Source organism: Platalea leucorodia (assembly GCF_965183815.1).
Source record: "Platalea leucorodia genome assembly, chromosome: 11".
Classification (NCBI taxonomy): domain Eukaryota; kingdom Metazoa; phylum Chordata; class Aves; order Pelecaniformes; family Threskiornithidae; genus Platalea; species Platalea leucorodia.
This window is the reverse complement of record NC_138833.1, coordinates 19,913,392-19,928,445: the sequence shown is the minus strand read 5'-3', so window position 1 is coordinate 19,928,445 and position 15,054 is coordinate 19,913,392. Positions and strand designations below refer to the sequence as shown.

The window sequence follows — 15,054 nt, the reverse complement described above, 5'->3', positions numbered from 1 at the left end:
GCTTTGCACAGTTGCCACAAAATGTTTACGCTGTCAGTGCCATGAATGTGTTGGCTTGCCAAAGCCACAGCTGTGCCAAGGAACTGTCTACCGCTGGGGCTGCTGTTGCATTTCACCCTGTAGGGATAAGACGCACCCCTGGGTCATCGCCTCTATTCCCCTGCTGTCCCAGGCACCGCGTCAGGAAAATGTATTATTAGCCTCCTTCTGAAACCTAGAATTTTGGCCCCCATGATTCCTACCAGGAACAAATATAACATCTCAAACCTACTTTTAATAAATGAAGATACTATGCTGTCTGATAAAGGATCTGAATTAAGTTGTGGGGTTTTTTTTGGTTTGGTTTTTTTGTTTGTTTGTTTTTAAAAGTAGTAATAAGATGAAAGCTGCCGTGTCAGAGAACAAGACAACCTGTTGTTTTTTCCTGCTGTAGACAGAAAGAAATGTCTTATGTTCAGGGACAATGATACTGAGTTTATTGTACTGTGCTGGAGTGGGGTAGAAGTGTCACTTCATTAAAGTATTTTTGTTTGCTTTTCCCCCTCATTTTCCAGCTAACTTTAACAAAGCACACCTTGAAGAAGGAAGGATGCCTTTGTTTCCTATCAAAGATGATGGACATAGAAAATAACTCCTAAGAGACTCAAAAGGGGTTAACTGAGCACAGGCAGTCATTGCAAAAATTTCATGAAGAAGTCTCATTTATCAGAGAGAAATCATATTAAAGAAGGATATGGTGTAGGAAGGAAAGACATGCACCACACAGTAACTTATTCACGTTACTTCATGTGTAAAGAAAGCTTCTAAGAGCACAATCCTGCAAGATGCTGCAGGCAAGTTACTGCTGCTCTCCGTTCCGGTGGTGTTGAGCACACTCAGCACACTGCAGGATTCACCTCCAGCGGCTATCTGATCCAAAAGCCAAACTGTTAAATGAATAAAATCCCTGCGTGCTAGATCAGGACATGAGAAGACGGCCTGCGTTGCTGAGAGATTAAGATTATCTAGTGAATAAATCTAGCATGTGATAGATAAAACAAATACCCATTAAAAATATAAATCTCTCAACACTAGGAAGAAAAATACATTCCCAGGACAGACTCTAAAAGCCTTCAAAAAGACAGGCATACCCAGCATCATAACAGACGGAGAAGATGAACAATAATTGCTTTCCAAGCATCCATCCCCACAAAAGAAGTGAGCACAGGCCCCCAAAAGAGACAGGTAATAAAAGCAAAAGTAAAACGAAGAGTATCTTTGAAACATCTAGGACTTGATGAGAACAGGTGGCAATCTCCGCTTTGAAATGTGACATACTAGAGACAAACCCAGACTTTTCTAGCTACTTAGCCAATAGTTTAGTTGGTATTGCTTTGGTCTCGGACAGAAATTTTCACTGACTTTTGTAGGTAAGAGAGGTGTAACCACACCAAACTTCTGACCCTTATTCTTGGCTCCAGTCAGCCCAAGGTAAATCCAAGTTCCACGTCATTTTGTCCCTACCCTTCACTGACTTTGGAAATCACCTTCCCCTTCAAAGGGCACCACAGTTCCGGTTGTTTCACACTCAAGTTTCTCCAGGTATGTCTTGGTCAAGAAGGTGCCATTTGCCTTCCCTCATTCAACCATCCGCAACCATATTTCTACATTTACCTAAAGGCCTGGGCACACTCAGGATGAAAGTTAGCAACAGTATTATTTAAAAAAGGTTGCTACCCACAGGGATCTTGGGTGGCTTCCCCAATTCACATGGTCAGGGCGGACAAAACATAGCTAGAGCACATGCACAGGTATACCACTATAACATAGTTCTCCCACTACTATAATATAAGCTGTATGTAGAAGTCATCCCTGGTGACTGAACCTTTCCAGCTCAAGGTTCGGTATCTCTTGTCTTTTTCTCTCAAGAGCCATGTTACAGGCTCCAACTCAGGGCACCTCTGTCACAGCACAGACTGTTGCAGGTTGCTTCTGCCCTTGCTCTGAGCTGACCGAATATGAACCCATCCAGGTGGCCTCCAGCCCCAGTACTAACCCGAGTAAAACTGCACCCAGTCCTGCTGGGAGGACCCTGGCTGCGAACTCAGGACTGCCTTCCCCTGCCTGTGCAGTCAAGTTCTTCTTTATACAGTCCAATGTTCAGACTCACTGAATAAGTGACGCATTTCAGGCCTAAAAGAAACAGAAAAGGACTTTTTAAGCCAGTGGAGAGAACCATAACCATAAGGAAAAGCTGAAAGCTAAAGCCGTGTAAGTTATGATACAGCACATTGACAAAAAGCACTTAGTTGCTGGAAGAACTACCACAAGGCAGGTGTCCCACCTCCATTCTGCACCACAGTGGGGTTCAGCTACATCCCCTTTCTGGTGAAAACGTCCATCTTTTCCGATTTGCAGCCCTTTTAAGAATTTTCCCCGTACACCTTGCTGTACTGGGATGATTCAGGGAATTCAGACTCCAGAAGAGAGAGGGCAGCAGGATGAGGCTCATTATTAATGGCTGAATCATCCATTTGCGGGGGTTTCTGGGTTTGTGCCAACTCTACCTTCAGAGTTTTAGGACGCCCACTGTGTGAGGGAAGTAGGACTTCTGCGCGCTCTCTCAAGCTGTTCCATTACACCTGATTTATAGCATGACACTACTTGTTCTGGCCCATAACCTTGAGCTTGTAAACTACACAGGGGAAAATCTACTGAGTTCATCTTAATGCACTATTGGGAATTTTAAGTGGGGAAAAAAGGCAAGGAATTGGGGGCATCTAGAAGAGCTGGTTTCGAACAGCAATCCTTTAATGGCCCAGTGCAATGCACCTCACAGTCCACTCTGTTTTCGTTTAATTAAAGTTTTAATTTACATGGCTAGCATACAGTAAGGACCTATGTTTGTCTTGCTCAGGAGGAGATAATCAATAGGAGAGATGTAGACACATTTCACTGCTTATTACCTGCAAACATTGATGGGGTTTACCACAATAGCATGTACACATGCCTTTACTCCACTCTTAACTAGCCTAAGAGTTTGATTAGTAACAGAAACCAGAAAACTGTTTTGCAACTTTTCTATTAAGAAAGAAAATTATCATCTACATCAGAGAACAATTTCCTAGTGGTAAAGGAGTCCTCATTAGTGTACACAGAAAAGCAATGAGAGCTGGAACACAGGTGCCACACGTACTTACTGCAATTCTGGTGAGTGACCTACAAAGGACCCGGGAGTTGCATGAACACAAGGCTGAACGCGAGCCGACAACATGCTCTCATCACAGATACAGCAAACTGCATATTTGGCTCCATTAAAAGCATGGTCGGCAGACCGAGGGAAGTTGTCTCCCTCTCATCAGTGCTGGTGAAGCTGTACCACGAACACTGAGCCCGGTTTTAGGTCCCTCACTGCAACAGAGATGGGGAAACCGGAGAGGGTGCAGCACAAGGGCTAGAGAACTAGATTTATGAGAGGCTGAAGCTGGGCTTGTTCATCCTGCGAAAAAGGTGGTTAGCAGGGTGATCTGATAGCAACAGGAGTTGCAAGAAGATAGTCAACCGCTTCTCAGTAGCGCCAGGCAATAGAACAAAGGATGAGGACAAGAGAGTACAGCTTGGGAGGCCCACGCTGGCCTCTGCAAGAAGCTTCACAGCGAGAGCAGCACAGCATTAGAAGAGGCTACCAGAGAGGTGGCTGGATTTCTGATAGTGTTAGACAAAGACACAGGTGACGTGATGCACCGCTGACAACGGTCCCAACTCCGAGCTAATTTAAAATAAAGATATCGCATGGATACAAACATGGTTTAAGCCTGCATTTCATTATTTTTGGAGGAAAGAAAAAGGGAGTGAATCAAGGTCCAGATATGACAAAATTAATTTTACCACACAAAACTTGACAGCTGTACTACTGTGCGACACACAGAAGTAGCACCCACCGATGCAGTAGCTCTTCAGATGCTCTGCCCCACATTTTGTCTTTAGTTTCAAGAATGCTCTGTTCAAGTGTATTACATAGACTTTCAGATTAATTTCCTCAGCTAATACTCTGAGGTGGGTGCCTAATTTGTGCAAGATAAAGTTACACTCTCCTTGGCTCGTCCTCTTCAATGGCAGCCTGCCCTCTGTATTAGAGTACGACTTCCTTGAAACAAGAAGAGAGGGTTGATGTTATAGAGCAAATACAAAATTAGCTCTGCATTTGCTGACTACTCCCAAGAGATACCTTGTTCCTTACTTTAGTCTAAGTATTCAAAAGTCAGTTCCTGAAGCTTTCCTCTCCTTTCAAGTTATTTTCCCTAGGTAAGGCTGCAGCAAACAGTAATTTGTGTGATTATTATTGCTATTAGTCTCTTATTTTTTTTAATTAGTACTTATTTTTAAATTACAAGGCGGAAGTGCAGCTGGATAGATGTCATTCAGCAATAAAGGCTTGTTCTTTGAAAAGCTAGAAATAGGGGCATTTTCAGCAGGACTATAGCTCATCTAGTGAAGAACATCACACTATTTCTATGGTTCATTGAGAATATTAGGAGTAACCTTATTTCTATTTAAAGGAGAATTCTGTTTGCAAATGACTTTCCAGCATCGCAACGGCAGATTTTCACAGGGACTGGGAGGAAGGAAACAGTGATTCCTGTTGTTCCTTCACTCCCATGACTGAAGGCTTTCCCAAGCATCTCCGCAACACAGAGGTGGCCGCACTGTTACACACCTCCCGTTGGTGCAAAGAGGGGTAATTAGATTGATGCTGCGTGACCTTGGTCTAGTCAAGGTCACACCAGGTACAGCAACACAGCTGAAGCACTGGGCAGAACACGCCTGTCTGTGCCCAGGTACCACCCAAGTCCTAACAACATCGTCCACCTCACCACAGCATTTTCCAGCACAGACCTGACCAGAATCAGGGTCTCTAACCATCCAGTCATTGTCTATCACACTCACACATATCCTCCTCCGTCTTCCATGTTTTCGAAAAAGCTGACGATCCCTTTATAACCATATTCATGAGTCTCTCCTAACTCTACCTTTGATGAAGCACCTCCTCAATAACTGCCCAGGAGTTTTAAAAAGGAAGAAAAACCACATCCAAGACGACATCAGGCTGTCTGACAGAAGTACTTCGACTTTCTCACTGAACACTTTAAAATGTTTATGAACAAGCCCAACAGCAGGTTTTTAAGTTTTCCTCAATTAAATCTCACATTGCTGAGCACAGCTCGCAGTTGTGCTCTCTTTACATTTCCCTGAAGCCTTACTACACCTTCACACACACTTTCTCCTTCTCCAGTTTCTCTAACATCAGCACATGCATACACAAGTGGTGAGTTTACAGTGCCCCCAGATGTTGCTAATAAAATTAACATTAAGTAGAGGCCTAGGTGCCTCTCCCCCTCCCTTCTGGTGATGGCTCATTTAAGAATGTTCTTTTATTGGTGGTCGTAGTAATAAATGATGATCTGCTAAAGACTTGTTGCAGTTAGCATGGAATTTTCTGTCTGAATCCATACCAAATATTGAAGTGTAGATGTACTAGTTACCAGGAAAGCACAGTAGAATCGAAACCCCCAAATTTTATTTATATATAGAATTGACAGCATAAAGCATTATCACTAGATCTTACTGAATTTGAGAAAGCTTCAGGCAGGTTCCCATACCAATGTTCTATCACAGAAACCACTTCAGACACTCCTACCCTCCCACCAGTGAAAGGCAGGGATCAAGCCAGTTCAAGCCCCTCACCTCACCAAATCTCCCACCATTGTACTGTTACAGCCACGGCTGGGGAGCTTTCTTCGCCAACACCATAAGGATCCACTATGGGTTACACATCTTTAAGAAGGCAGAAAAGGGTACTAAGGAATAAGAGGAATGCTGAAAAGCATGTCAAAAAAGTCTTCCCACTTACTGTTTTGAGAAAGAAAACACAAATGACAAGCAACAGCCTTGCTTTTTGACTGAAAAATTTTAAAAGCCCAGGTCTGTGTTTAAAGGAGTGTCAGGGCCACCTGCTGCATGGTAAAGACACTGGAAAAGACATCAGTCACGTTCTCATTTCTCTCCCCATCTCCAGATTCATAACTAGAGCTACGATATCTATAAGGATACAACCTTCTCTGGAGGTCCACAAGGGATCCAAAGGGAAATGCAAAAATAAAGTATCTGGAAGACAGGTTTTACATGCTTAGATGACAAGCGCTTATTAAGCTTGCATTATTTTTGCAATTCCCTAGTCTTCTCCCAGATCACTGACCCTCAAAAAGATGAAGTCATTCAAGTTTGCTACAACTTGTAAGAGATGTCGTACGACAAAAGAGTTTAACGGGAGCTGGCACAGTAAAGCACAGCTGTTTATCATAGCATGCCAGAAACAGCTCTTCAAACACATCAGGGACCACAGAGATAGACAGTTTTATCAGGAACATACCTTTCAGACAAAAGTTACTAAATCGTGGCTTTGAAGCAAGTAATGCATCTGTAAGTGCACTGCAGAAAAAGAGATTGCAACCAAGCACCCATTAACAGTATCATGTACATGCATGTACTTCTTGTGTAACTTCACAATCCTCTAACACTCTTTAAAATCATAAGACCCTTTCTTTGGTAGCAAAAAGAAACAGCCATATGCCACCTTCATTAAGACAACAAAGACAATTTGTTTGCTTATAAGAACTGTCCCTTTGCCATCATTCAAGTACTGATCAAAGTAAAGACATCTAAGAAAGGCTACCGCTACGTGGTGTGGTAAAAGGACCCAAACGAGGTAAGCAATCTATCTCCCATTCTAATGTTCCCAGAATGGAAAAGAAAGGTCTAAATATCAGACATTTGCATAAACAAGCAACTACTCATTCTTTTTATGCTGATGTTCATGATCTCTGGCCATCTGAGTCAAAAGCTTAACTGGGTGAAATGAGGTTCCCCCTATTGATCTCAGTCTTTTTCCTCTTCAAACTAATGATAAAAATGGGATTGTTTTCAGAGAACTGAAAGCCTGATTTGTATATGCAACAAGCCATTCCATATTAAATCCATTGAGCATTTTACTTGCCTCAACATTACAAAACCAATTTGTTTCCAGACAGTGCAGAGTAATTAATTCACTCTTCACCAAGACAAGCTTTTCTCTGTATTGTGCCTGTTACCCGTACTGAGTTTCCACAGAGAACAGCCTGAACTCCGTACACATATCAGATTATTCATGCCCTGGTCAGAATCAAGAACAGTTTCAACATGCTGTAAGTTTTCACTGCCACCTCCCTCTCTGACAAACTAAACATTGCCACCTACCGACTCAGTCAAAACCTGAACTTGAAATGAGGTTTTTTATTCCCCGCTCCCAGACACAATGCCTAAGATGCACAACAGAGGCTGTTAAGGAAAGAGCGTTACAACCCAGATAAAGACATCATAAACTGATGTCGGATAATCTCAACTATTATTGTTGCTTGTTTTGTTCCACTGTTGTAGTGCCTTTAAGATGTCAAATTTTAGTAATTTTAGTCCAAGTCCTGTTCTTGCAACATGACTGTCAAGCACATGTTTTTACATTAAAAGACCCAACCATACCTAACAGAGACAGCTGCATGAATTTGAGGACAACATAGTCCCTTACAAGCTTTATAATGGCACCATATGTTCTAGATTTGATAGTCCAGGGCAGAGCGTGAATGCTGTGGTCCAAGTAACTCAGAAAAAGTACCATCTGTAGCTGCTTTTCCAAGATTTTTCCATACCTATGGCTTGACAAAAAAGAAAAAAGAGTTTATGGTCATTCTTGCATCATCCAGCTCCAGCAGCACTGAAGATATAACTAGAACATGATTTTAATTATTCTGTTATATAATTACATTGTCAAACAAGAAATACCTATACAGTCACAAAAGTTTGTTACAGTGTATTAACAAGGGTTCTACTTCGCAGATGCTGCACGTATTCTTTTGCTTGGTCAAAACCAGTCCTTGGTGGCTCTGGAGGCGGAGGAGGACCTTCCACCAGCTTCACAAAGTAATGGCACCTGACGAGTTTCATGATGCCAAACATGCCTTTGCCATGGTAACGAATCCGCTTCACATAGCGGCCTCTGCCCGTCGTTGACTCAGCTGAAGGAAAAAGGCAGGGAGGGGAGAGAAGATTATTCAGTCAAGAATAAACTGCTGCCCATCTGCAACTGAAACACTCTCTTGTCAGTCTATTTTTCATGACTGCATCTGAAAAGTTAATTCTATTCAGGATTCTCTTCTCTGTCTTTCTTCTGTTACATTTAGCAGATTACTGCTATAGAGGAACACGTGAGTTGAATTAACACTCTTCAGGAGCACCAAAAAGGTGAATTTAGAAAGCATGCATGCAAAGATAAATAGATAGTAAAGGACAAATCCAAAGGAAGCTACACTGCGCACTTAGAAGATTATACAGCTCTTCTGAAGGTGGTATTAATTCCATTGCTTTTCGGTAGTTTGTCTCATGAATTCCTGTAGAAGTCGTACAGATTTCATTTTCCCTCCTTTCTTCCTTTATTGCATTCATCATAAGTATTTTCAATATCTACACATCCAGTCCTACACTAGGAGATAAACCTTCTTATGGCAGAGGCTTGGAAGGCTCCAAAGAATTCTAATCAAATCTGCTCTACAATCCAGGTTACTTTAAGCTTACGAGGTCAGCTTAATAACATTTATACCATATTTGGCAAAATGGGAATTTTTTTCTTTGGGCCTAAAAACACCTACAAGTAGACATTTCTCTAACATTTTTCTAGGCAAGAAAGTGCTGTAGTTATTACAAGCTTATCCTGTAATCATCTATAGCAAAGCCTTTTGAAGAAGTCTGTCAATATTCATTTTGTTTTATACTGTTTCTAATGGAAGTTTAGATTCCTATCCTGCAAAGCTAGCAGTACTAGCCACAGACAAAGCTTCCAGCATCTATGTCCACTGGCAACATTAAAAAGTAATAACAGTTTGCTTTTTGTTGTCTAGTCTTCCATAATCATGTCAGGCATCTTTCTCTTCAGGATTTTCTCTTTTCACATAGGGAGCAGAAACTCCATTCTTAGATGAATGTATCTTAAAAACAGCGCATTCAGCAGATGCCAGAGGAACACTAATGGGACACCAGCTATAACAAACTGATGGCTGAAGGCTCAACAGCCGCACTAACTTCAGTTGTGCTGCAAGTCGGAAGCACGTGCCTTTAAGTCTACTAGAAACTATTCATTTCTGCTGATTTGAAGCAACAAAACCTGAAGGATGAAACTTTTTCATAGGGTAGGATGACAATTTTCTGCACTAAAATATGAAAAAATATACCTATATGTAAATTTGATTTGAATTCCACGTTGTGGTTTTTTACAGCCATTTCCTGAGCTTCTAAAAGAACCTGTAACAAAAGGAAAAGAAATGGAAATACCAAGTAGCAATTTAAGCAACGCTACTTCTTATCTCTAGATAAGATGGAAAAAATGACAAGCCTAAGTCAGTTACAGAAAAAGTATTCTATAGAAGAGATCAAAATCGTTAAAAAGACAGACATCTTTTACATAAGCACATTCTTTGCATACAGACTGATACGCTTCAGGGCAACTTTATTACAGTTTTTGGGGAGGAAAGGGAGTGGAAAAGATGGTTCCCATCAGCATTTGTCAGCCTTCCATCCATAGACCTTTGTCTAATTAGACATCAGACTAGAAACAAATTCCAAGGTGGACAAAATGAACTTAGGCCATTCAATATTTTCAGCTAATACAGGATACTTCATCATTATAATGCTGGAAATCAATGCTTTGGCCAAGAAAACGAGTAATTTGAGACTCCTAACGACTACAGCGTATGAAAAGCTTTCTTGCCTTCACAGAACTCAGTCCTTTCCCTGATGATAGCCTTCATCTCTTACAATTTTAAGAACCAAAGCACATAGATGTAGCAGCCATTAACGACAAGGATTCTGCATTATTTACCATGAACTTAACACCAATCACTGTTAGAGAGGGTACCCACACGTAATTTATTGCCATCACAAGTTAAAACAGCCAGCACAAGTGACCTCTGGATATTCATAAGTCACAACGTTACATGATTGTTACAAAAATATTTTGTTTGAATGTGCTCCCAAAAGGCTTAATAGAAACATCTCCAAACTTCTGGTGACAGGTATTGATTTTAAAGTTTTCTTGAAACTAGGAGCGTTAAAGAATACTACTACATACCTCTTTGATCACCTTTGCTCCCTTTTTATCATTAAATTCCAACTGAGCAAGAGCCTGATCAATGGACATTCCTTTTATCTGCAATCAAAGTGTTAAAGTTAACTTCTGCAATTACAACTATTTCCCTCCTCTTATTCGGAAGACAGTATTTAAATTATTTTACCATTTTAAAGAGCAAATCAAAAAGACTTTGGTTTCCTTAATTACCATTTCTTCAATGTAATATCTTACATACAGAACTTCTGAACTTGTAATGGCTAACTATTGAATAAATCTTGATAAAACATCCAATTTTTTTTCTTAAAGAGAAAAACAGCCCATTACCATCCTTCCAAGTTCCCCTTGCCATCTACTACTAGGCAGAAACCAGCACGAAAATTCTTCCACAGTGCCTAATCTGCATATGATCCTGAGTACACATTGGAGAGCATACTAGGATAAAGCAGCTACACCAAACTACAAACAACTATTCGCCTGCACAGAGGTATGCTCTTCCCAGGACTCTATTATGAAGATGCTGATTAGATTGTGATTGAATTAGGCTGTTAAAGCAAATACAGCAATTAAGTTTTGCTTTCTAACAAATACAGTACAAAGTACTTTTTGCTTACCAGTTTTGCCAGATACCACATCTTATCTTTGCTATATTTTATTTCCCTCCGACAGTGATATATTTCCTAGGTACAAAAAAAAAAAAAAAAAGAGGATGAGTAATTTTGCTGTGAAAACAAGAGTGGAGCATACACGTCTGCTCCACAATCTATATTCTTACTAGGAATAAAGTAAGACTCCCCCTACTATACCACGAACACACCAGATCAGGCATACCTTTGACATTTGAAACTGAAAGCATTATAAAAGAAGTAGCTAGCACACAGAAAACTTTAATGCAATCTTATGAGAATTACTTTATAAACAGAAGTCCCTGAAAAGGATAATCAGAAGATTTTTCCATCATCTTTTCTTTTCCTCCTCCCCACCTTTTGAAGCAGTCCAAGATTGACATGCCCATTCAGTCTTAAAAACATTACTCTGCTGTCAAGTCAACTTACTGGGATAGCAACTAAACAATATTACCAAAATGAACTTAATTAGCTCTTCAGAAGTGAAGAGGGTTTCAAGTTTGATTGGCATGAAGAGCCATCTCCAAAGACCCATTTAACATTATTACTGTACCAACAGGGACCAAAACTAGCTAGTAGAATTTAACATCAATACAAATTTGAAAGAGATGGCATTCTTTATGAACAGGTAAAAAACTGATTTAATAAGCGAGTTGGTCGGTAACTGCATTTTCACATACATTGCATTAGTCAGCACAGTACACAGCATGTATTTCTATGTCCTAGGCCACAACGTTCACAGAAGCGATAAACGCTCATGGCCCACAAAAGCACATGTCCAAAAAAACTATTGAGATGCAAATACTTTACTTAGCTGAGCAGCATGCCTAACAGAGGCCACAACACATTATTTCCCAGTGAAGAACAATTACAAAAATGGAATTCCAAAATATCAGTTCTCAAGACTGAGAAAATACTGAAGAATTCACCTAAAATTCTCCCAGGCTGTGGTGTAGAGAAAGCAGCACTGAATGGTCCCTTCAGTGATCAAATATACAACAGTTATCAGTCACACATGAAAACTAAGAGGCTTGCTTCTGTTCACATTTAACCTTAATTCCCAGTTATAAAATAATCAGTAAGAGGGGACAGGGAGAAACAGGCATAAACCTGCTGTTACCAAAAACTAATCTGTTATGACTGCATTTAAAAAGTTGATCACGCTACTTATGGTGACTTTTCCAAAAGTTGACTTCAACAGCCAGCAGAAGGCTCCACACCGGGCATACAGGTAACAAAAGGATTTTAGATTCTTTGCTTCAGTTTATGGCTTAGTAAAACACAAGTTGTTGTGCAACAGACTGAAGAAACAACCCCACTCTACGGTACAAAACAGTTTCCTAAGAAAAATCTCCTGCCACATCTGACTCGCATGTCCCTCCCCACATAACTTTAGAACCTCTCAGTCCATATTAAACAGTTCAAGCAACCACTATGACAGAAAACAACCTCTGAATAGCTCCGTCAAAGAGACGACACAGCAAGAGGCAACACATTATCAGACCTCAGAGATCTATAAAGCAGAGAAATGAAGAAATGAAAAGAGCGTGCACTCCACGGTACCTACATCAAACAGGCACCACTAGTTCCACTACTCAAGGAAATTTATATCTTCGTGCACAGAAACAACAACATAATCACGTTATTCTCTAGTTATCTACTGTCAGTACAAACAGAACAAGTGTATAATGATACACCCTTGGTAACTTCTACCTCCTTGTACTTCAGAGACTTCTGCAGAGGACGGCACCTTTGCAGTTTGCATCACACATTAGGTAAGTGATCAACTACAAGCAACTTGAAGCTCCAATATAATTTAGAAATGGAAAACATTCAAAGTGATGTTAACTTTTACAATACAAATACGCCAAACTGACTAAAATCTTAAATAACAGAAGAATAAGCTATCCAACTAGCACCTTGTGGAGTCACCCAAAGACAGTGACAATCTGTTTGGAAATTGCTAAACATAAAAAGGTAAGGAAATCCACAGGTGTATCCTTACAGCTGGTCTGCGAGGCTCTCCAGGCAGCTGCGGAGGGTAAACAATCCTGTTCTTTTTCTCCCACTTCCCAAATTTCTGCAGAGATGTGCTTGTGTGGATGCATGACAGAGGAAAAAGGCTACCAGATGCCAGCCACCTGTAAGACAAGACCACAGTCTTTGCTGCTGAACACAAGAGTTCTTTGCTCCTGCCCAGTTTATCTGGAAAACTGTGAACTTACCTGTCTTTATCAAGAGAACTGACATATTTGACTACTCACAAAATAAAACTGTTCAAGTTCTCTATAGTTAATGTTGAAAAGGCTTTTTAATTCAATGAGAAGTCTCAGACTTCCTAAAGCAAACCATGAACGATAAGACACGTTTGTATAGCATGAGGTTCCACATTGTGTGACCATCTGGGGACACTTCAAGACACAGTGACCTCTCTGTTCTTATCTGGGGTTCATTACTCACACAAACAATCTGTATCTTTTCCAGGACCAGCCGATACTTATTTAACTCTTACCAACAAAATTTTTAGCAGTGAAAATTTCTAGTTTTTCAAGAGACTTAGTACTAAAGAAGTATTGGAAGTTTATAAACATTCATCCCTTTTAATATTTGAAAGGGAAGATATTCTAAACTACTTTCAAAATGCAGTCAGGTCAATATAAGACAGCCAATAGCAAAACACTCTAGTTTTCAGCCAGTTCACTCACCTTAGATTCAGAAAAACCAAGCTACATTTTGCCCCCTGCTGACTAGATAAAGCAGTACTGGGCAGCCGCTCGTAGCTACAAGAAACAGATGAGTTCAAGACCAGATACTGTGAGTTTTACTAAGGCTTGAACAGCTTCGTGTGGGTGGCCAAACTGTGCAAAGCATTTTAAAAACGACTGGCAAACAGAACACGTTGATTCGTTTCAAGAGGACATGGTACACCTTAGAAAATTTCCACTTCCTATCAATAGGGGGTAGCATAACATACAAGTTTAAATGTTATGGAATATTTTTTCAGATACTTACCAAAACTGGTTTGTTTGCTTAATACCTAAAAATTTTACTCAGCAAGACAACAATTCATCATCACCAGACATATCATTGACTGATACAGGAAAATATTTGACAAGCACATGAATATTATTTTGCAATTTAGCAAGTTAAGCACTAATGAATTAAGTGTTGTCTTCTTGGTATTAGCAGAACACATTAATACGTTCAAACTAAGGAATCGTACGTTCCCTCTATCTTAAAGTAATCCAACCTGATGCAAAGAGCAATTCTATTTATCATAACTTTAGGAAAAGCAAGAAGACACAAATACATTGTAAGCAAAAGAAAACAGTGATAAGCAACAAACAAAAGTACATTATATATATGGGTAAGTAAGTGGAAGAGGAAAAGAGAAAAGCTGAGCACCTTTCTAGAAAGAATCATACATAAGCACTAAATAGGAGATGTACAGACTAGAACTGAGTAAAGCAAGTGATTAGCATGTAACTCGGTTCCACTGCAAAGCACAGGCAACACAAGCCTATTCCTTCAGCGACTCTAGCAGACACCAAAGCTCTGCGCCTTGAGAATCCACATCAGCCTTTCTTCTGAAGTCAGGGATACAGTCAGCAGTGACCAACGCTCCCCCGGCACAACTCTGCCATTCCTCCAGGCTGAGGGGGAAAACCAGCAACTACAGAAGAGCAATGACTAGGCAGAACGCAGAGGGGAGCAACAGGTACTGTGTTACTGGGACCTGCACCATAAAGCGGGAGGAAACCTGGATGCCCGGTAGAAACGGGTCAGGATAGAAAGAGGGACACTTCCATCGTGCCACAATCTCCAAATACATTGAAAGACGGAGGCACGGAGCGACCTGTTCCCCACAGCTCCGGGGCAGGGCGAGAAGGCCGGGCCAGGGGCCTCCAGAGCCGGTGACTCCCCGAGCGAGGCGGCGCGGCCCGGCCTCACCGCCCGGGGAGCGGCCCTTCTCCAGACCCACGGCAAAGCCAGACTCACCTCTCCGGCCGCGCCCAGCCGAGCAGACCGCACACCCAGGCACTACCTGCAAGGAAGCAGCACAGTGAGCCAGAAAAAAGCAGGCGGGAATCCCCAACACCCCCGCTCCGCTCCGTCGCCTCAGACTCACCCGCGCCAACAGCCCACCGCGCCGCCATCTTCCCCGCCTCGCTTCACGGCGGGCGCTTTCGGCGCACGCGCCGCGAGGCGCCTTGTTTGCGACGCTTTGCGACGGCGTTCGCG

At 41.3% G+C, this 15,054-nt stretch overlaps 1 protein-coding gene across 3 annotated transcripts; it reads right to left on the bottom strand.

Annotated features, from left to right (window-relative positions):
• Positions 1-5,535: 5,535 nt before the first annotated feature.
• MRPL22 (mitochondrial ribosomal protein L22) lies at positions 5,536-14,998 on the bottom strand. Of its 3 annotated transcripts, none has more exons than XM_082324405.1 (8): positions 14,942-14,998; positions 14,812-14,857; positions 12,818-12,953; positions 10,801-10,866; positions 10,190-10,267; positions 9,294-9,363; positions 7,877-8,084; positions 5,536-7,718 (listed from the first exon to the last, which is right to left on the bottom strand). In XM_082324405.1, exons 1-8 carry the CDS (start codon positions 14,967-14,969, stop codon positions 7,514-7,516), a joined length of 837 nt encoding a protein of 278 aa, XP_082180531.1. In that variant the 5' UTR covers positions 14,970-14,998; the 3' UTR covers positions 5,536-7,513. The 3 variants fall into 3 exon arrangements, with proteins under 3 accessions (XP_082180531.1, XP_082180532.1, XP_082180533.1); XM_082324407.1 differs by having other exon boundaries at positions 7,656-7,724; positions 7,852-8,084; XM_082324406.1 differs by having other exon boundaries at positions 7,597-8,084.
• Between the last annotated feature and the right edge of the window lie 56 nt (positions 14,999-15,054).